This window comes from Oryza glaberrima, chromosome 9, assembly GCF_000147395.1.
Source record: "Oryza glaberrima chromosome 9, OglaRS2, whole genome shotgun sequence".
In the NCBI taxonomy this organism is placed as follows: Eukaryota; Viridiplantae; Streptophyta; class Magnoliopsida; order Poales; family Poaceae; genus Oryza; species Oryza glaberrima.
Window position 1 is genome coordinate 3,181,265 of NC_068334.1, and position 23,941 is coordinate 3,205,205.

Genomic DNA, 23,941 nt, shown 5'->3' on the forward strand with positions numbered 1-23,941 from the left:
TGTTAGATATTTTTCATACTCTCATGATCAAGGGGTCATTTCCACTTTCATTTCCACAAATATAATTAAGCTAAGCTTCTACACTGGAAGTTGGCTTCCCACAAAAATTCCATTCAAATAAACTCCTACATTAGACTATGCTTCCTTCTCCTAAACAAAAAGTTATTGGAAAAAAGAAAAATGAGAAAAGGGAGGAAAGGCATGGCTATTAAAAAATGGGGAGGAAATAAAGCTTGCTTTCAAAACATTGAGCATGATGAAAAGGAAATATAGCCATGCCCCTTCCATATTCATGCCAAGAAAACAAAATGGAGAGAAAGTATAGAAAAAAGGGAGAATCATTTCTTTATTCCACCATTCCACAAATATTTTACTTTTCCATTTTCTACCACAAATAAAGACCCTTTATCTAGGAGTATGACTGATGATCTTCTTGAGTCCGTATTTTTGGCTTTGCAATATATATGATGCAGGTATGTCACAATTTGTCCCTACCGAGCTCCACATATCAGCCTTAGAATAGGGGTAAATTCTGGCACATTTTGCCTTGGTGAGGATCCAACAAGAAAATATACATCCATGAGAGATAAGAGAGAGAGAGAGAGTCAATATAAGGAAAGGAGCTGGTTTGTGAAAATTCATCAAAAAATCACATGAGTTTGACAGGGGAAGCAAGAAGGACTGGAATCGAGATCGTTCCATTTATCAATTACTCAAGATAGTAAGATAGCCACTGGTAAAGTTCACAGGTGTAGGTATGGTTGTGAATGATTTATATGCCTGATTTATATCTTGAAGGAATTTATTCTACACTAACCTTTACTCAGGGACGAGCAAAGAGCTAAGTGGGGGGGGGGGTTTGTTGGCAGCTATTAAATGTCGATTCTATACCGCCAACATCTGCATAAAAGTCCAGATAATAAAACATCCAACATAGTGATAGGTGCTTAACCTCACAAATTCCACAAGCGTTGGTGTATATTTATATGCAGGTGATAAACCCTGGGGTTGGGAGGAAATCTAGACTAAAGTGAGGAGAATTACGTATCCATACAAGGATGGGTTTTGAACTTCATCAAAATACCAGAAAATCAACCCGAAACTCCGAGAAATGGACAGAGGAGAGTCCAGGGAGTCCACAGGCCGGGAGGGCCCAACCCAGGTTCGGCCGTACCCCCTGGTTCGGGTTCGATCATCGTTGATCCTAGGGTTTGGTGTGGACGCTCCAGATGATCTTCTGATGGTGGTTGCGGGGCAGTTCGGACATTTTCCCTTCTCACAACCGTCATAACTGCCCTATAAAAGGAGCTTCACTCCTTCACTCTCACACACACTTCCAAGCTTGAGCTGAATTATAAGAGGCTCTATTGTACTATATTGTATACTAGAATAGGAAGAGAGTAGAGTAGAAGAAGTCGGAAGAATTCCGGAGTTGTCGGTAATCTTCTCTCATTTCTTTTATTCTATTTATTACTCTGAATTCAATATAATATTCTTCCTGAGTAATTTAGATTTATCTCGTAAGAATTATCTCTTGGTTAGTTCCTAAATAGCATACGGGATCATTGTTCACTATAGTCTATTTATTTATAGTGATTGCTTTAGTGTTTGATCGGCACTAGAGTAGTTATTAATTGCGTAGACGCGGTGTCTGGGTAATTAATTTCTAGTGGTTTCTGCGTATCCCACAGTTCGATTGAGGTAGGTGTAGAGGTGGTGACAGCCCTCAAGAGCACTTAAGTCATCTCTGTCCGGGTACATAGTAGAGCGACATCTGGGAATAGCGGGTTGCCAGTGCCTGAAGTATTACGTTAAGATTAAAGTTAAGCTTTCCCTACACACTGTTTCTCATTAGTAAATCATCTCTATCCTGGCCTATCATTTCCTTGGTGTCCTTGAAAGAACCAGAGGAAGATCTGACCACACACGTTCCCTTGGATTCGATACCCTTGGAATACTCCATAGGGGAAGTGCTATATTGGTATATCCGTACGCTTGCGGATTTTATCTGTGATCGTTAAGAAATACCAACAGCAGCAAAGGTGGAGGAGGATACGCTGCTCCCGCTGACACGCAGTGGCACAGCTTGGGGGGCTCCCCACGACAAGGGGAATTGAGGGATGGCTATTTCTAGATATTTTTCCCCACAACACCCCTGAAGTCATACTAGTCACATTATGCCAACGAATCGTTGGATCACTAGTACAACCCACTACTATAGCATAGTACGGTGAACCATAAAGGAACTCTATCTTTAGTGTTAAGATAGCCCCTAAAATGTAGCAAATTATAGAAATGCAACAAGTGCTACAATAAAATTTCACAAACAGTATTATTGATAAATGATGTGATATGATCTTGGAGTGCATACACGTTTGTTTTTTCTGTTCCGCAAATTTACTTGATGAAATTATTCAAGACTTTTTTAATTAAATGCTCCCCGTATACAACCTTTTCATACTTGGCGACACCACCTGTTCTCTCTCCCGGCAGAACTCAACAGGCTCTATGGCAGCATCGAAGTTTGACTGTGGCATGAATTCAGAAAGAAAGAACAATGAGAGAGCAACTTCACATAAATGATGTGTAGTATTAAGATGAGCTAGGGGATTAAGCAAGTAATATACCTCATAGAAAAAGGCAACAGATACACGGTAACGAGGGGAATTGTTAACAACTCGATGAAGTGTTGGTTGATATATTCCATTTGACCAAACCTAACCCAAATATGACATGTGATAAGTGTCACAAGTTTGATGACAATAAAAAGATGACAATGAAGGTGCAAACGAAGAAAAAAAAAGACCTTCAGCATGTCACCAATGTTGCAGACGAAGGTTCCCGGGATTGGTTTGGCATAAATCCACTCACCTGATTGGTTTTTGACCTGAAATATATTCACCAGATATTTCACTCAAATCAAAATTGTTTGCTTCCCCCAGTTAAGGCTAAATATGAACAGTGGGCAGCAACTGTAATATGGTAATTACATAATTACTTATGCATCTTAGAACATGCTTAGAATGTTACAGAAGTGTAGAAGCATCTCATGCTAGATCATCCAGTGAGAGATTCTATATAACCATGCACAGCTCAGATGTGCTCTGCCATGAAAAAAAATACTGATCTTTAAAATAATTAAAAAGAAACTAAAATCAAGTTCTCATCTTTGATCTGTTTTAGTTCCCCTCTTCTTTATTATTAGAAGGAAAAACTACGAATTACTCCCCTCAACTATCGTGATTGACCGAATTACCCCCCCCCCCCCCAAAACCCATAAAACCGGACATTTGATACCCCTAAAGTATTGAAACCGGATAAATTACCCCCCCTTGGCTCAATCTAGAAAGGTTTTGATCCTATGTGGCGCCAATTTGGCAATCCAATCATAAAAAAAGTAATAAAAAACTATGGGCCCACTTGTCAATTACTCCTACCTCACCCCTCTCTCTTTGCTGTTGGTGGGCGGGGCGGGGATCGGAGGACAGGAGGCGACTGCGGACATGACGTACGAGTGACGGGTGTCGGTGGCCGCGTCCACAGCGGCGATGCACGAGATGGAGCTGTGCAGGAGGCGAATAGCAGCGAGGAGGGCCGGCACCGCCGCTCCTCCCTTTCCCCTCTCCTTCTCTTCTGACTCCCTCCCCAGTGCGGTGGCGGTGGTGGTCCGGGCAGAGAAGGCGGTGATCTGGATGAAGAAGGTCGCGGAGGGGTTGGGCGAGCGGCGGGCCCTGGGGGGGGGCATCCTCGCTGGAGCGTGAGTTCTCTATCACGCGTGGCACCACCTCCGCTTTCGCTGCTGGCCACCCGATCCGGCACCGGCCGCCCAGGCGAGCTAAGTCTCAGCCGCTCGCCGCTCGGGCGATCTGTGCCTCCGCCGCCAGCCTCCAGAACGAGCTCTGCCTCAATCGCTCGTTGACCGGGCGTGCTCCGCCTCCACCGCTGGCCACCCGGTCCGCCTCCTCTGCCAGACAGGCGAGCTCCGCCTCAGCCGCTCGCTGCCCGGGCATGCTCCGCCTCTGCCGCCAGTCACCTGTTCCGTCTCCTCTTCCGCGCGGGCAATCACCGCCTCCGGCCGGCTGCACGAGTGAGCTCCGCCTCAAGCCCCAGCCGTGCGGGCAATCTCCGTCTCTGTGGCTAGTCACCTGAAAGAGCTCCGCCTCAGTTGCCCGCCGCCCGGGCATGCTCCGCCTCCGTCACCAGCCATCCGGTCCACCTCCTCCTTCATGGGCTCTGCAGCCGGCTGCTCGAGCGCTTGTGCGAGAGAGAGAACCACTAGGGAAGGATTGGATTGAGGGAGGGGTATGACAGGTGGGCCCCATGGAGTTTTTTTTATTTTTTTGCTGACTAGATTGCCACGTTGGCACCACATGTGCAAGCTTAAGTCAAAACCGCTCAAAACAGTGTTGAGGAGGGTTATTTGTCCTGTATGAATAGTTGAGGGTTTATAATGTCTGGTATTTCAGTTTAGGGGTATAATTCGGCCGACCGCGATAGTTGAGGGGAGGTAATTCATACTTTTTCCTTATTAGAATAGAGAAAAACACAATGGTTCAAAGATGAGAATCATCGAGTAAACAAACTCCTAGTGAAGATCGGGATATAAAGTATGGCATGGATCCGAATTTATGGTTTCTGGTTTGCGGCCATGAAACTAGACCTTGGTTACTACTATGAGATCAAATTCCGGTGCAAGATTAAGTGGCTTCCAAGATCTCATTCGTGAATTGCACAATGGGATAGAAGAACATGTTTAGTTGAAATGTTAATTGTGTACAACAAATATCACAAGGAATAGGGAGACTAAAAAGATTAGTTCAACAAATTTGAGGGACACATAAAACAGAGAGCACGACATGGATGAGTAAGTATAAGATAGGATAAAGTCCATTTTGGGTGGCCCATTAATTTTCTTGTAGTCCCATTTTCTCCTTGCTCCGTAAAATAATTGTTTTTTACTACACATTTTCCAGATCCACACAAATACCATTTCTGATCCTATCAATGCCTGGTCCCCTATAAGATGACTTTCCCCAACATTTTTAAGATAAAGGATAACAATCCAGTCCCTAAAATCCACATCGATGTACACAACCATTATGCCAACTAGATGAAATCCCGTGCTTTGCTATGGAAATATTATGCTATAATGATAGAATAAAGTATAGGTTTAATTTATTTTGTAGCAAAATGTATAAGTTTATATACTTTGTATAACTTCATCTCTAATCAATCTCTGAAAAAAGCTATAAACAATTGAGATGATGTGCGTTATGATAATTTAGATTGAATATATACTGATCATTCAATGAGTTAAGGCAAAACCTAAGGTGAAGCATCATGAGTGAAGAAAAAGAAAGGAGACAATTTGGACCGTAGATTAATCCAATGGCTAAAAACAATTAAGGTAATGTGACTTAATGAGAGAGAAGAGAAACATCATTAACTAGATTTAGTGGGGATAAACTATATAGTCATAGTACCATAGGTTAATGGTCAAGTGGTTAAAAACAATTGAGGTAATGTGGTTTAATGAGAGAGAAGATATATAGCATTAACTACATGATAGAAAATATATAGCACTAACTACACTTAGTGAGGATCAACTATATAGTTATATAGTATTATAATGTGCGAAATAAGAGTCTACATAAAGTAAAACCACCAATTTTTCGATAGAAACAATATCTAAACAGGGTCAAGGATGATATTAGTCCAGGTTTCTAGTAAAAACGATTAGTTTTAAGTCCAGGGTAAAAAGTGGAACTTAAGTAATGTTCAAACACAAAGAAAGCATGTATTCCTATAAGATATATGGATGGTGAAGAAACAAGTACCTCAAGGGCACATATGTCATCATCTTGGTTAACCAATGTCAGAAGGCCTGTAATATAACCAAATGACAAAGATGATCTTCATGAGTTTGATAAACAGAAATACAGAAAACACGTGAAACTTTTTACAATGCATCAAAGCACCTTATGTATGTGTTATCCATATATAAAAGTCTATTTCGAAGGGAACTTCTGAAAGATATGTACTAAGTACTAACCATAGTCTGTGTGAGCTCCACTGAATTGATCGCGGAACGGATGTGACATAAGAGAAAAACGGTGTCAGATGAATCTAGTAAGTACATTCTAGCACAATTACTACCAAATAAATACATAGATACATTTTGCTTACCAGCCAGTGTCAGTGCGATGCTCTTCTAGAATATCGGTTGATACAGGATAACCAATCAACCTGCAAACCCAAAAAGGATCTCCTGCGGTTCTACCTTCAAAAGCATCAACTGGCCCACCCAATGCCAAGGCTATACCTTGCATGATCTTTCTGGAAAGATCTATAAGTAAAATTTCCATCAGAAAAAAAAATGGATAAATAACATAGATGCATAGCTAAGATCTAAACTAAGTTCAAAAGTGAACCTCTTAGAAGGCTGATATAGTGTTTTAGTAGTGCATCAAAATTTGATGGATATTTTGGCCTGCATCAAAGTAAATGATATGGTTAATTGAATTTGAAATATTTCTAACCAAAAGTACTCAAGGGAAGGGTACCAAATTAAGTTCAGAACAGCTCTTCAGTAATAGCAAAGTAATTCAACTAGCAGTATCAAAATATATAACATGGAATGCTATAATTCAACAATTCAAAATGCTTCTAGTAACAACAATACATTATATTAAAGCAACATATGCAACAACAACTAATTCACAATTGTAGCCATATTGCATAACATGATACATATTGTTATTATTAATATATTGTAAATTAGAAATTCATTTCCTTCATTCTTCCAAATAGAGGTGTGCTATAAGCTAAATTAATTATATTATCATAATTATTATCAATGCATAGTAAGTGATCAATAAGTAGAATTGTGGTACCATTTTATATGAAAGTCAAGCAAGCAATATCTCTCACATATGTTAAATAACATGAGCTTTTTTTATAGTACTCCCGGATTATTTTAGGCCATTCATTTCATATTGATATTTCTCTTTCCTCATTTAGAGGTAATAGATCTTGAAGTATGAAGAAAAAAGTATTTTTCACTTGCTACTCCACCCGTTTTGATAATAATTGTCACTAGACACTATTCACTTTCAAACTTTCAATCATTTGTTATGTAATTTTAAGTAATTCTTTAAACATATGAACCACTTCAAATTTTAAGATTTTCTTTTGAGTTTTGAAAACAATGGTGCTAGTATATTTCAAGTAAAATTTCTATTATAGACACTTTTCATGGTTGCCTGAATTAATTTTGTTTCTTCTAGTGGATGTATGGCAATAATAATTTCTATATATTGTCATTAATGTTTTCCTCTTTACTGTCATTTTATTACTAAAGATAAGCAAATATATATTTTATAACACAAAACATAACCTAAATAACAGTACCTCTTGCCTCCATAAAGGGCTCCAAATAATATAGCGCCAAGGTATAAAATGAAAACAAACAAAGATGAAAGGTTGGAAACATACCACAAATTAGTTCCTTCCATTGGTTTGGCAAGATCTCCATATTTACCAGGTTCAATAGGCGCATAATACTGTGACGTTTTTTCTTCTCAGCGATTAACTAGTAACAAGTTAATGGGTCACTAAAAATAAAGAAAGAAAAATAAACTTACATCAATTGCTTCCTGCATGTCAGGTTTACCGTTGGTAATATTTTCGCCCAGTCTTTGGTACCCTCTGATGATCAAGAGAACAAAGTTACTCATAGAGAAAGGACGCTTTGAACGACCCAAAACGGAGCACGGAAAAATCAATGTTGGAACTTAAAATGGTACTATAAGAAATCATACCTATATCCATTCTGAGGTGTCATTTTAATCTTTAGTTTTTCTTCATAAGGAAGTTGGAAGAACTTGTGTGTGACGTCCCTAACTTCCTTCATTAGCGACTCAGCAATCCCATGGCCTTTCTGTTAATAATAATAACATACAGATGAACATTTGCATTACTTAGCTTCGGTAGTAATATAAAAATCATAGCTTGCAACGCAAGGACACAGCCACATCAAAATATTCTTGTTGATCTGTACCCATTGTACTATAAAGTGATGCTAAAAAGGTAAGTAAACGTGTAATTACCACATAAAAGAATCCAGCCTCCCTACATGCATCGTCCAACAATCGGACAACTTGCAGCAAATCCTTGTCATTGGCCATATTTGGATCATCGATCTTTTCAACAAGTGGGCTAATGTCTGAGAATGAAAAAAGGGTGAAATTTTCAGATGAAGATTTCAATGTATCAATATATAAGATATATCAGCTCCAGCATGTTTTAGTTACTGAGAGCTGTAACATGTAACGATTAGGAGGCTTGACAAAGCTCACGAGCTTTGGCATAGGCAGCCCGAGCTCGGCTTGATCGTCTGGAGCACGAGTAGCATGTGAGACTCGAGTTCTTTTTCAGCCTTAATTGTAATGTTCAAGGTTTAAAAAGGGTTCAGATACAAATCAAGTTGTTAAGACTGCAATACTTTGTACTGTCATTGGGCTTTTCATCCTTTTAAACCGCAAACAAGCTGGCGATAGTGGTACTAATCTTTTGCATTGTGCCACTGCTACTGTGAGCTAAATTAGAGATGACAACATGGAATTCCCCATCGAGAAATAAATCCCCTCAAAAGGTGTGAAATAAATCGTCTCCGTTTCCTCTTCAATCCTCTTGTAGAGGAACTAACCGAACACGCCTTAATTGAAGTAACTGAAAATGGTGGTCACAAAGTAGGCAAAAGAATTATTGCGGTGAAGCATAACCAGACCAGGATTTCATAATCTGAATCTTGCAGTGAAGCAAGAATTCTACTATAGTATGGAAGGGCCACAATTTCAGATTCAGTCAATTTGAAGGTAACATATTGCCTGTCCGACAATGGACTGATGATGTTAACAGTATGGGGCCTCTGTATGTGGACAAAGATAGTGAAATTTGAAGAATATAATGTTGCTATGCAAATAATAAATGGCAAGCCCCGACAGAAGGCTACGCAAAGGTTAATGTTGATATTGGATTCAGAAAAGAAACATGTGAAGCAAGTACAGGAATAATAATCAAAGAATTATCAGTGCATACAAAACGGTATCAGTGCAGTTATGCAGGGTAGGTCGAAGCAAGTTGTTTAGATATACGCCAGTGACGATTAAATTGGTGCGCATGCTGATTATCATAGAAACAACCACTACAAAAAAAATATTTTGTGGAGTTTTTTTTTAGAAACACAGCCTGCGTTTGTGGAGATATTTTTCTAGTACTATATAGAGGCAAACATGCCTTTACAATGCAGCAGAGACCTTTTAAAAAAATGTCTAATAAATGTATTTTGATAAATTATCTTTAGAAAAGAATATGTATTTTTTTAATGTCTGTACAGGCATTAAATTTTGCCATACCTATAGCAAAGCAATGTGAAAATAGAAAAAAATATATTTCCTTGCTACTCCCTCCGTTTCACAATGTAAGTCATTCTAGCATTTCCCACATTCATATTGATGTTAATGAATCTAGACATATATATCTATTTAGATTCATTAACAACAATATGAATGTGGAAAATGCTAGAATGACTTACATTGTGAAACGGAGGAAGTATTACCAATCCTTAAACTCGTGAGTATATTATTTTTATCTTCAATGCACTAATTATCTGAACCTTATATCATTACTTGTAAATATATGTGTTGTGTTAATTCTATATATGCACATATTAATATTTAGAAAGTGACTCAACCGAGGTTTAGATGTCTTGAGAAAATGACTTTACATATGAGAAAAATTTTGAAGTACCAAAAATATACCTCTACAAGATAGATTTAACAAAATATGCCTAAAAATGTCTATATAGCAAAGTATTATAGGCAACGTTAAAAGTGCCTTAAAAACTGTGCTAGTTTTAGTGGTTGTTTTAACTTGATAAGGAGTCCATAAGGATCCTCATGGATAATGCTGATTTCTAAAGTACTTGCAGAGTGTAGTGCTTGCAGAGTGTGCAGGTGCACAAGAAAAAGACATAGGCTGTATTTAGTACACACTAAAATTAAAAGTTTGGTTGAAATTAGAACGATGTGATGGAAAAGTTGGAAGTTTACGTGGATAGGAAAGTTTTGATGTGATGGAAAAGTTGAAAGTTTGAAGAAAAACTTTGGAACTAAACACGGCCATAGTAAAAAATAGGCTTGCTTAACTGGCAATAAGGATCGTTGACTTGTCAAGTCAGGAGTGTAACCCCCTTGTCAGTCATCAGTCATTAATATAAATTCTCTCTTTAGCTCAAAAGAAAAAAAAACCTGGAAAAGACAGACATAGCTTACCGATCAAGGGGATTGCCTTGAAGTCAGAAGCCATGGTGAGTTTGGGTGGCACACTGACACGACGGAAGGCTCTGGTCTAGCGAGGAGGTTGGAGGGAGAGACGGATATAATGGTCGATCTGGTTGGGGAGGAGGGAGGGTGGTCGCATGATACGATGGATCGGATCGGCCATATCAGTACCAGGATACAATGGTTCTGTCGTTGGGTAGCAGCCTATCTGTATCAGGATCACAATTTGGGATTTTAGACTGTAGGGTAGTGGGGTGGTTGAGATGTCAAAAGCCACGTGTTTCGTGAGGTGGTTTAGATCTCAGAAGTGCCACCTCTATTTTTTTTTTCGGGGAAGTGCCACCTCTAATTTTGAAGCTATGGTATATATGCAACTAATTATCTCTATTATATAACCCCTATACACTTTGCTCTCAATTAAAAAAATACACTTTGCTCTCAATCCACGCTATTCTCTACAGTTTGTATAGAGTAGAGGCTGCATTTCACTACTATAAAAAGGATAACCGTTAATCCTTGGCGTCCATTTCATGTTTTAAGTGGCGGGAATCTCATACGCCAGCGACCGAAGGTCACAGAAAATGCAATATATTCGTTGGCGGTTGTCGTAAAGCAGTCACTAATGAAGAATGTTTTCGCAACGGCTAGGTTATGATGGCCACCTAAAAGGATATTATACGTAGGCAACAGAAAGCAATCTAGTCCACTAGCAATGGTTATGCGCATGGGCGGATTTACCATACAAGGTGTGGGGGCCCTGGACCCACTCAAAAATTACTGGCGCCAGGTATATCACTAATTGTATGACATATGGCCCCCAGTCCAACAGATAGAAGGACCCCACTCTCCTAGTTTTTGTTACTTGCATTGAATCCACGCCGGCGTTGAGGACTTGAGGCGTCGAACGTCCGCTACCATCCTCTCGTTAATCCCGCAAATTAGCTCTGCAAATTAGGAATAGGGGAACGGGAAGCAAGCCCACTGTCATTTCGTCCGCTACGCTCCGGCCCAAGCCTCCCGGCGATGGGCCTCCGCTTCACTACGGCAGAAGCTGGCATTTATTAAGTGCAAATGAATTTGTATCACAACTCAACAGATTATCTTCAAGATTTGTGCTAGTATTTGCTTTTTATACTTGGAGATTAAACTATATCACTAGTGGATAAATTATTCATACTAATTACATCGTACTTACACTATAATTACATACTGATTACATATGTAAATTAATTTGGGACTTACATATGTAATTTTGCGATTTATGTATGTAAATTTGAGAGCTACATTATAAATACACTAAAATTAAATATGTAATTTAGGAACTTACAATATAAATACATACCGACTATTTTTGATGAAAAATATAACGCCATAAATATAGCTACTCCCATGAAACAAAGGGGGCTTAGAGGCATACTTTGTTTTTCAAGTAGGTAAAGATATAGATTTATGTTGGATTTATACTGATTCTAACCAAATTTGAACGACCGAAAGGAAATGAAATAATACTTCAAAATTTCAAGCTATCTTAGCCCAGCCCTTAAGTACCCTATGAACTTAGTTACTTAGGCGACATTTTGTTTGGAAAACAGGCATTTGAAGCCTCTTGCAGCACCAATGACCAATGCATCACATTTATTTCATCAGCTACACAACACAGGATAACATGATACCAACACCAACATCAAACACAGTGACAAACCACACAACTACCCAACGCTCAGAAGGGAAGCACGCGGACACCTGCATGACGGAGGTCGACAAGGTCGCTCGCCGGTTCAGGAATTATTAAGCCAGCGGCGGAGTGAAGAAGTAGATGTCGCCGAGGCGATCGTTCGTCGGCGAGTTGCCGCCGTACACCAGCAGCCCTCGCCGGCCGTCCACCTCCCCCGCCGAGAACGCGCACCATCCCCTCGGCCCCGGGTGGTGCTCGCCCGCGTCGTCCAGCCTCGCCCACGCGCCCGTCTCCGTGTCCAGCGCGAACGCCTCGGCGGAGAATTTGCCGGCGCCGAGGTGCCCCAGGTCGCTCGGGTCCACCTCGCCGCCGAACACCACCACGTGCTTCCCGATCCCCGCGGCACAGAACACGCTGCGCGGGGACGGCTTGTCGCCGCCGCCGCCGCCGCCGGTGGTCTCGACCGTGGACCACGCGCCCGTGCCCGGGTCGTAGCAGTGCACGTCGTCCAGCTCCTCGCCGGAGAAGCCGTACACCACCCACACCTTCCCGCCGGCGACGGCCAGCCCGGGGCCTCCCCGCGGCTTGCACGCCTCGCCCGGCGACGGCAGCGCCTCCCACCGCCCGGCGGCGACGTCGTAGGCCCACAGGTCGTTGAGGCGGCCGGCGTCGCCGCACCCGCCGAACACGTACACCTTCCCGCCCCCCGCGGCGTCGGCCACCATGGAGTGGTAGCTCCGGTGCGGCGGGCCGTCGCCGGCGCCGGAGGACAGCAGCGTCCATCTGTTGGTCGCCGTGTCAAACGAGTAGAGCTCGTTCAGTTCCTTGTGCTCCTGGTCGCGACCGCCGAACATGTAGACGGTGGCGCCGACGGACGCCATGGTGACGCCGACGCGCGGCGGCGGCACGTCGCCGGAGGCGTCCAGCGCCGACCAGCACTGCGACTTGAGGTCGAAGGCGTACATGGCGTTGTCCACCGGCACGCGCGGCGTGAACTCGCCGCCGAACGCGTACGCCGTGCCGCCGACGAGGGTGATGGCGTGGGAGCTTCTTGCTCCCGGCCCATCTCCCTTCTGCTCTAGCTGCGCGTGATTAATTAATTAATTAACTGATGTCAATTACTAATCAAATTAGACAAAACTGGATGCTGCAATCTGCAAAGAAAATTACTACTCTCTCGCTGAGCAATTTGTGTTCGAAGATTATTAGTATTTGCTATGAAATTCTTGCGTTCTATACAGGATTGTAATTTCTATAAAATTTCCAGGAATTCACTAATTAGTTTAAGTGACATCTAATATGTGGATGTCTATATGTGGCGGCGCTTTTTATTTGCATATGTTCATGAGCCTAATGGCCCGAATTTCTGCATTTCCAGGGTTTCTTTGTGCATCTGATATTGAAGACAGTCGACAGTTTTCAGAAACACCTGAATAACACAAATTGTACTTCTCAAAACTGACTGGAAATGTTGTTGACACATAAATTTGAAGTCAGCATTTTGCTATCGCCCTGGAAATTTGGAATCAAAATCCCTTGGTCAACTCCAGAGAGCTGAAACTGAAATGGATTCTGACAACGCCCTCCCGAATAATCTTCATTGTCAACAAACCTTGGAAAACTGGAATCAACAAGATACACCGAATATATTTGACCCTTTATATAATCTTCAAACAGTTACTATCACCAACATAAAACCCAAGTTCCCAACTCATTTTCATGTCCATGGCTATCAATCCGTCACTGTTACCCAATCAACACCGCAGCATAGCATCACAACCTGAAACTTCTTCGCTAATTAAACCCCAACCTTTTATAATCTGAAATCCCTAGCTTCTGAACATGCTACTCAATTTTCGAAGTCTAATTCCTTAAAAACAAAAATTCTAAGCCTCATGTTCTGATTCCTTAGTGATCTGCTCTAGAAAAAAAAAATCCCCAAATGTCAAAATTCTTGGGTTAGAACAAAGTTTCATCCTAGCAGGGTCAATCCACAACCCTCCCCAAAATATATGAACAACCTTCAGAAACAAGCCCCAATTCCCAACTAATCCATGTCCATAACCATCACTCGAAGCAGCAAATAGCCAAATACTCTTGCAACATGAACAAATCTCAGCCAAAAAAATTCCCCCAAAACTGAACCAAACCTTTCTTATGAAAAGGTATAGATCAAGGGAGTACACAATCAATTGCATATGTATGAGTAAGCAAGAGAAATTACCTTCACCCAGGTGCCAGCAGCCATTGGCATGAACAGATTGGAGCTCTGCTTCCTCTGCAGCCTGAGAACTTGCCTTTCTCCACCAATCTGGCCAGAGGCCAAGTGATATACAATTGTAGCTGGTCGAGGGGCCTGCTGACGACATTTTTCTGAACCCCAATGTGGCCATTTGCTACGAGGTAAATTACCATTAAGCCACTATGTACAGCATTTGGAGTTTTCTCGGGCGAGAGTCCACTGGAACGTCCTTGTTCAATGTGTGTTTTGATTTCGTGTACTCCTTTATTTCAAATTTTCTTACACTCTAGTTCATCTGAAGTCAAATATTTTCATCTTTAACCATTAACTTTTAAAAACTCATATAGTATAATATCATCAGATTTTCTTTAGATTCACCATGGGAAATACTTTTATGCATATAATTTGCATGTTGTTAAACCATAAGAATTTGCAAAAACTAATGGTAAAAAGATGGAATCTACGCCTTCACAGTTTTAAAGTTAGCTAGAAAATTGTGTCATTATAGTTTCTACTGAAAACACATTCATAATATTAAAATGCTAATATATATCTTAATGGAAAGCTACATAACGCACTACTAACTACTATCTCCAAGTTAATAATTATTATCTTTATGGACAAAGCCTATAATCAAACTTTAAAAACTTTAACTATAAATAGCATCTAAAATACTTTTCTTAGAATTATGATCATATATAGAGATTGGTTTTAAAAAATTCTTCAAAAAGTATATATTTATTAATATTTTTATATATGTTATAATAAAAATTAATAGTTAAAATTGTTTTTTAAGACCGTGTCCTTATCCTATCCAAAAGAATAAGTATTATCAACTAACTAGGAGGTAGTAGGAGGTAGTATCAGAATAGACGGTGGCATTCATGTAAATATGCCACACATATGATGGCATTTAACTCCATTCCTAAAGGCTCCATGATTTACACTTTTATGTTTGTCGCATACTGTGGTGCGGTTTTCATTTGAATAGCATGACAAAGGCGAATGAATGATACACTATGTTGGATGTAACTCAAAAATGCCTGATAATTATTGCCTAATGGACAAAAGGCATCAACATGCTAATGGAAATTGATTTAGGACAATGAAGTGAGTGATAATTAATTAAGGTTATCATTAGGAGTTATTTAATTGTGCAAAGTTGGTTAAGATATCATATGTTACACCATGTTGAGATGTGCACCGGTCATGCATTTTGGATTGTAACTAAGAGGCAGGTGGTTTCCGAGAGTGAAATCATATGTGTACTCGTCCAATGACCAAATGAAATCTTCCATTATCAATAAAAAAAAAATCTGTGCAAACACACATGTACCTTTTCCACCAGAACAACAGTGGAACTTGCCTTCTATAGCAAAATAATCCTATAAGTGCTAAAATTTCTCAGATGCTAATCTATTTGTTGCACCTGTTCCATCTCGGCTGTTGGCCCACACATGTAAAATATGCTGTTGGCCCATACATTATTGTGGGAGTACATAGTTTAACGCTTGTGAAATATTCGGTGGGGAAAGAAGACGTATTGCTCGTGCATACAGAATTACAGATGCATTTAACATTTTCCATCACTCTAGGAAAAAATTAATTATTGTTTCTGAGAAAAGATCGTACAACGTGGAAAGGAATAAGTTCACTTGACGTCCTCAATTGTACGCCGAGTCTGTCCGAGGTCCCCTAACCGCAATACCAGAAATATGTACCCCTGAACTATGTAAAACCAGTCCTGAGTCAGTATAGATGTCTAGTTTCGCTGTCGTGGCATCCTAGTAAGAAAAAAATAAAATAAGTATGTGGGGCCCACATATAAGTGAGAGAAAATGGTGTATCTCTACTTTCCTTTCTTTTTCTCTTCTCTCCTCTCTTTGCTTCTCGGGACCTTTTTAGGACAGTTTTCCATAGTTCAGGGTACACATTTTTTTATTTTAGGGGTACACATTTTTTTTTGATGATTTTCCTTAGTTCAGGGGTACATATTTTTTTTGGATGGTTTTCAGGGGTACACTTTTTTTTTTGGGATGGTTTTCCTTAGTTTAGGGGTACACTTTTTTTTTGACGATTTTCCATAGTTCAAGGGTATACATTTCTGGTATTGCGGTTAGGGGACCTCAGACAGACTCGGTGTATAATTGAGGGACGTCAAGTGAACTTATTCCATGTGGAAAACATGATGTTGTGTGAGCCTTCCCTCAAGAACCACGTAGCCAGCCCAATCGACAAGTGGGCCCACTTACATACATCACTCCACTTAAACTTTCATCCTCACTTCGTGTAAAATAGTTAACTCAAGAGCGATATGGTTAGAGGGAAGATGTCTTATAAGTTGGTTTCACTCTTACTAAATTAGCAATGTGGTAATAGACATGTGCACACAGCTCTCATGGATCACAGATGTCAAATTCTAATTAGGCCACGACGTTACATATGGTCATCAATGAAGAAGTTGTTTGTCCATCAAAAATCGAGAGTTGAGACATGTTTAGTACGTGGAAGAAATCTTGGTGCCTGATCGACAAAGGTGAGATCAAGCGATGATGGTTACTTAGGGACATCCAAATAATTAATTAGGTATCTTTTGGGATTCCCATTAGAAAATGGTTTCGAAGGTGAATCATTTGTGATGTCATTAATTAGCTATCTATGGACAACCCAACATGTAATGTGGGACTTGGGAGCCTAGTAAAAGAGAAATATGTGGTATCTAACTACCATCTAATGGCTTGATTTATTTGAAGTGGCGTGACATAATATGGCATGAGACAAATAGTTTTAATTTCCACCCTTGAGAGAAGTATTTGGCAGTTAGTTAGGATGGATATAACTCCGTATTACCACCCTTGGATTTGTCTAGAAAAACATTCCTCACGATGAAGCCCCGGCTGGCGGCCGGATCCAATGTGATTCATGGATATCAGCTGAATACCCATAGAATTTTAAAATTATATATAGGTATGTTATGCATATATATATATATATATATATATATATATATATATAAGAAATTTGAGGGAAGGGCAACAAGTATAGCCCAAGGGGAGAAAAGCCAACTTACTAGAAGCATAATGTAGATTGCAATAAGCTCACTTTGACTCCCTTAACTAGTGACCGAATCTTATTCGAATCCCTGAACCACAATACCGGATATCTCGACCCCCCTCCCCTTCCCCACAAACTATTAAAACAGTTGCAATTTGACTCCCTCGGCGGATTTGTGGGCGTGGCAATAAATACCCCCCCCCCCCCCACCTACTCCAAGTCAAGGTTGCTGGTGCTAATGCAAATATTTTCGCCCTTGGCTTGCTTTGCTTTGAGACCACTTTAAGCCTTGCTTCCTAATTTCCCCTCTACACCGATCTTTGAGCTCGGACCTTGTGTGTGTGAGAGTTGTGGTTTTGAGTTTGTGTGAGTGCTTGGTGTTAACTTTGTGAAGATTCGTTGAGTACTAGTTTCATCTCCAAGGGATCCTTGTTCCATCTTTTAATCTTGGGAATTGTGTACTCCTAAGCAGCTAAGTGCCACTCTTGAGCCACCAATGTACTTGTGGTTGGCTAGGAGAAGTTTGTGAATGCCAGATCTAGCCTCCGAAAGAAAAGAAAACCACTAGTGGGTGGAAGGAGTAGTGCTTTGTGCAACCTCTTGAGGAAAGAGTTAGCTAAGACCCGGCTCTTTGTGAGCTCCTCAACGGAGCGTAGAATCCCCTCAAGGATTCGAACTTTGGGAAACAACTTATTTTGCAAGAACTTTGGTGATATCACTTTCCCTCTTGTTGACAAAAAAAAATCCGTGCTTGGTCGATGGTGCCAGATCTGTGTTGGCGCGAACTAAGTCGATGAACACAATGGCCTGGGAGATCTACTTAGCTCCAGCGCTGGTCCGGAATATTTATGAGATGCGGACGTGCCAGTCAGTTTGATCCTACAACTGACAAGATATATAAATTGAAGATCAAAGAGCCGATCGGCTGACAAGCCGATGGAGTAATTCCAACCAATGTGGACAGGGTTTTGAGTAATCGATTATATGTCCAATGTAGATAATGATATAAAGACAATTGACTGATGATAATGTAACATAACTAATATAATTCAGTGGAAACCAATCGGCTATCAATGATATGATAGAATAAGCGCTAATCCGATGGTTAAAGAATACATCGGCTGGAGGTCCGATGTCGTAAAATCCAAATGATTAGTTAATCAATTAAACCTTTGTTGCAATCGGCTAAATCCAATTCGCATGTAATCCTTATAAGTCGATACAACGTCCATATAACTCATCGGCTGAAACCCGATGAAATCCTTATTGGCAATCAAAAAGCAGACTAGAGACTATGGCTCTAAGCACGACTTAGTAGGTCAAACCCAATTGATGCAGCACTAAGTATGAAAAGAAACATAATATCTAGACAATAAGCATTTGACTGATTTTCAGGGTGGTGAATACCTTAGCTAATCTAGATCGACAAAACAATTTAGCCGATACCCACCACACCCTAGAAAAGATCTGACCAATACAAGTAAATTGAATAATCGACTTAGATTAACCAAGATATATGATAAATAGGTAGAAAAATATATCAACCGAACCAGAGTGATCAAAGAGGTCGAAGCGATGTAGCCTTGAACAACACCAATGTAGCTGACACAATTGCCAGGGCCAACGGAACGTATGACTTACCCCTTTGCCAGAGATCGACTCTAAGCCGATGATGACTTCGGGCTTAAAAAATTTTGGCGTTAACACCTCTCCTTCCTTCTAGTCTCACTTGCTTGTGCCGCTGTTCGAGCTTGTTTTTCTTATTTGTGAGAAGATAGATCTTGTTTACCTTGTGATAGTTGTTGCTCTGTTGCATTCGGAAATATACGAAACCCTTCGGATATATTCGAATTTACTGCTTCTGCCTTAGTTTAAGTTTTTAATTTAGCCTATCCACCCCCCCTCCCCCTCCTCTAGGCCTAAGTGACCTTTTCAACATATCCACCCGCAGGTGACCCCATGGGGCCCCAAAGTTGCACATCACAATGAAAGCTCATTCAAAATAGGCCCACTAGCATTTTCGAAACCTGGTTCCTTATGATTTTATAGCCAGCTAGAACATGTCCTCAAGTCTGGCAGCCCAAGAGGCCCATCAGGCCATGACCTCAATCACATACATACACAACAGAAAAAACCTAAACCTTATCTTTTCTCGTGACCACTCATTCCGCCACCGACACTCCCGATTCCCTTTTCTTCTTCGTGTTGCGCTCCATCGCCAAGACTGGTGTTGTCCCACATTAGGTCGTCGCCCACCGGCCATCACCGCTAGTCTCTCTCCTGCACTAAGCGTCCATGCCACCAATGCTCGCCTTCATTCTGCCCCACGCCATTAGCCTTCACCCTACCCCGCCCTGCTGGCCTTCATCATGCCCATCGTCACTTGCCTTTGTTGACCACACCACCGGATGCCGGCCTCCCTTTCACACCTCATCGTCAGCTTCTTTCCCTCCCGCGCTATGTTGTCAGGAACCAACCTTCATCGCTGTGGGGCCCTGATCAGGTTCCGGGGGCCTGGCGAGGTCGGGGACGGTGGCTGCTTTATCCCCGTTCTCCGCTTTGGGGCCAGGGTTAGGGGAGAGTCGGCGGGCGGGAAAGGTTCTCGCCCAATTGACATCCCTAGGTATACCCCATGGAAAGTGACATAGGCGGCAGGTGGTGAAAACCATATCCGTCGTTTGTATTCCGAAGGATGGATATGGTTGTCACCACCTGCCGGCTACCTCTGCATTCCGTGGGGCACACCCGCATCCAACAACATTTAATCTATCTAAGCACCATGCTTACATTGCTAAATAATACAACTAATTCCCCCGGGACTCCCGCCCTTTGAATGGAAAAGTTAGGACTAGTGCGACCTGTTAAGATCATTGGACCGATACCGTGACATAGATCGACTAGCCTAAACATATTATATGAAAGAGGTATAAACTACTCATAGAGCATACACTTAACAAAGCAATATATGAACTGCAAACACAATTAAATAAACAAGATAACTTTATTACTAAGCTCATAGCCTTACAAAGAGAGTAAAGTACTAAAGACATACCCAAATCTCTGAGAAGACTAGGAAACCGAAAAGAGTAAAGTGTCACGTGCTAGGATTATATGGGATAAAAGAGGTGAAGAGGAATAGATTGGATCATAATAGAAGAAGTAATAGAGAATGGCCCTGAACCTAAATAGCGCGATGCTCTCCCTCACACCAACAAGGTAGGGCTGATGGGCACTAAGATAAATCTTGATCTAATGCTAACTGATCTAGGATAGGATCTCTCCTTATATAGATGGAGAACTCCTTATCCTAATCCTAACAGACCATGACTCTATCCAACTGAGTTGTGTTCATACTGCAAAAATACTACATGAGCGAGAGCCTACCACTGCTCCTCGCCAGACCTCCTCCTCGAGCTCCTGCCTCCGCCCGTTCAAGTGGTTGTGACGATCGCGGTCATCTAGACGGGGATGAGGTTGATGGGCCTTCTTGATGATGCATTTTGAGGAGTACGGTCCAGGTCTCGACTAGGGTGGGGACCGTGGGCGTCCTCGGCAACTTCGTTCTCCGTTGCTCGGTCATCGGTATGTTGTCAGGGATCTCGAGAAGGACCTTGCGGGGTTGGTTCGGCTGCGGCCAAGAAAGCAGAGTTGAGGTTGGCTATTGTCGACTGTATATGTCTGACCTAGTTGTCCGCCTCCGGGAAGGTTACTGGGTCGAACGGAGTTTACCTCAGTAGAGAGTTGACCACGGTGAAGTGTTTGGAAGGAGTTCGAACCGGCTCGACTGGTTCACGTGGTGGAACAGGAGCTCGCAGTTCATCTTCGAAACGAATCTCGCCCTCTTCGTGTATGTCCTCGACGACTCTTTCGATCACATTCACTTCGCATGGGGAGTTGGATCCTGAAGATTCCTGGTCATCTAAGTTGTGAAGGACGGAATGATCGATGTCGATGAATCCGACCAGGCGATCTGCAGTTCCCATTTTGCATATCTTCCACGGATGCATCTCAAGGTTGCTCTCAGCGTTGGTGGATCGGATAGCAAGGGACATGGATCATGGATCCGGTAATCTCTAGAAGATCTTGCAGCCGGTAAGTAGGGATGGCAATTTAACCCGTTTGTCTGTTTACCCGTGGGTAAAAACCCTAATAGAGTTGGGTTTGTTCCCCATTTAGTACCCATGGGTTTTTTATTGCGTCAAAACCTATACCCAATGGGCATATAGGCACAGACATGGGTAGTCACTACCCATGCCCGCTTCGTTCCTTTACCCGCAAAAACCAACTGACATGTGGTCCCTCAGTCAAATTAGTATAAATGCCACCATCTAGTATTGATGAACATGTAATGCTTGTATTGTTGAACTTGATACAACTGTACCCTTTCTTTAAATTGTGATAATGTCTCTCTGCTTGTGGAGATTTGTGGTTGAAATGTTCAACTGTGAGTTTGTGACGAGTAAACGGGCATGCCCGTAGGCACATGGCGCCCGCGGGCAACGGGCATGGGTAGTGTTCCTTGCCCGTCATGTAGTAATGGGTATGCCCGCGGGCATGAATTACCTCGCGGGCACGGGTATGGGTAGTCACTACTCGTGCCCGACTGCCATCCCTACCGGTAAGGGGGTAACTTTTCGATTTGTGGATCGGGCACCATGCCTTGTATGGAGATGTGTGCTGGATAGCTCGATCTTTACAAGCATCAAGTTCAGCCTTCACATTAAGTATTACCCGACACTCGACCAGAGAGTGTTGAGACGTCTTGCGGATCAAGCACCAGGTGTGGTGATTGGGCGAAGATTTCCTTGTGGCACGTGATCCTTAATAGATGTTCGGGGGTTTGGCCACCTTAGGAGTTCCCCGAGAAGCTGAAGTCATCAGCGCCATCTTTTCTAATTGGACAGGAGGAGGAGACGGTTGAGGGTTATTTTTCGTCATCCTCGTGGCGGCGATCTCGATCCCGACTGGTATTAGGGAAGGCAAGATTGGAGTTGCGGCGAAGACGGGAAAGCAGAAAGATTCGACTTGAGTCCATGCAAACGCCGGCTGGGTAGGATCTCCTAGGCCAAGACAATTTTAGCTATCATTGTTAGAAGATCTTGAGCTTGAAGCCATCTCAGCGAGACCTTGAGCACCAAGTCCCTCTACCTAGCGTGCCACTGTCGATGGGTTATAATCATAGACCATGTTTTGAGGGTATTGGGGTACGTTGTAACAAGAGTCAACACGAAACGAATCAAGCACACAAAGATAAGGATTATACTAGTTCAGGCCCCTCGCAAGGTAACAGTGCTAATCCAGTTTATATGAATTATACGGAAACCACAGAGATTACAATAGAGAACAATATAAACTGAATAGTTACCGACCTGACCCCTATCGAGAAGTCTCAACGAGATCGAACCGGCGAATTGGCTTCGAGTCCTCCGGATTGCCTCTGCTATGGTTGGTGGCTATTCTATGATTCGATGATCCCATATCCCATGGACACCATGTATTTATATCCCGAATTGCCTTGGCTTCCAAGTAGAACTCGGGGAGAATCTTCTACCCGCGAGATCACATAATTTGCATCCTCTCTGAATAGGACTCTAACACCCTTTATTTGGGGGTTAGTTTCCTTACGCATTGGCCGAATTCCTTAAGACTAACGTAACATTCCCATATACTTGAGGATATACCGTATTCATACACTTCGCGACCCCAAGCATAAGAGGTATGCCTTATCTACAACCGCCTTATCCGTAACCATGACACCATGACTCTCATACGCCGCATCAGCCACCCATCAGAGATCGTGGCCGTCCATCAGAATCGGACGGCTACGCTGACGGGCCATGATTGGTTAATGGGCTATGCGTGCCTCAAGGGCCGCGCAATCACAGGCTAGCTCTGGCCTCTGGGTCGCGACTGGTCTTTGGGCCAAATTACTTTTCCCTTATTATCGGGCCGAATTAGTGATTTTTCCTTTACATAAATGCATTTTAATCCGTTTAAGCCATTATTTGATGCCATAAAGTTGCATTATAAACTTTCTTATGCAATGAAGATCATGTGTAGCTAAATGGAACTAACAAGAAATTCAGCTAGAAATTTAATTTATTGATATTAATGTTAATTTTGCTTTATTTTGGTTCAACAGTATTATGAGGTAGAATTTTATGATTATATGATTTCGATGACATTTTGATACTTAGCTTTATTTCTTGCCCCATGGTGTGATAAAATTATAACGTTATGAAATTATGCGCGTTAACTGTTAGTTCATGTTTTGATATTTTATTTCGTATTGTCTTATGGTATTATGGGAATAGAATTTTATTTACGTGCACAATTATGTATTTTATTTCTCAAAAAAAATTATGTATATTATTTTAATCATGTCATATCACAATATTTTGGCCAAGTGGAGGAAGGTAGGAGGCAGTGGACTGGGCTAGGGCTAAAAGGTAAAAAGAATGTGCTTTCGGCCCAAAACCAAGGATGAATTTTGATTAACTTTTTCAATTATAATGTATGTAGGGATCCCAATATTACAGGGAAGAAAACCCTTTACCTATCGATTTTGCTATATATTTGTCGACAAATTTTTCCCCAAAAATTTGACAGATGTAATTACAGTACGAT

General features: G+C 41.6%; 1 protein-coding gene and 1 pseudogene across 1 annotated transcript; both read right to left on the bottom strand.

Annotated features, from left to right (window-relative positions):
- Positions 1-2,308: 2,308 nt before the first annotated feature.
- Positions 2,309-10,401, bottom strand: LOC127785054 (2-oxoglutarate-dependent dioxygenase 33-like; annotated as a pseudogene).
- Positions 10,402-11,918: 1,517 nt separating this feature from the next.
- Positions 11,919-14,360, bottom strand: LOC127785052 (nitrile-specifier protein 5). The gene is made up of 2 exons (XM_052312475.1): positions 14,243-14,360; positions 11,919-13,100 (listed from the first exon to the last, which is right to left on the bottom strand). The coding sequence occupies exons 1-2, from the start codon at positions 14,270-14,272 to the stop codon at positions 12,132-12,134; spliced, it is 999 nt and encodes a 332-aa protein (XP_052168435.1). The 5' UTR covers positions 14,273-14,360; the 3' UTR covers positions 11,919-12,131.
- Between the last annotated feature and the right edge of the window lie 9,581 nt (positions 14,361-23,941).

Coding starts and splice junctions, on each gene's coding strand:
- LOC127785052 (XM_052312475.1), bottom strand. CDS start 14,272: ATGCCAATGGCTGCTGGCACCTGGGTGAAG. Junction 13,101..14,242: donor CTGCTGGCACCTGGGTGAAG/GTAATTTCTCTT, acceptor AATCACGCGCAG/CTAGAGCAGAAGGGAGATGG.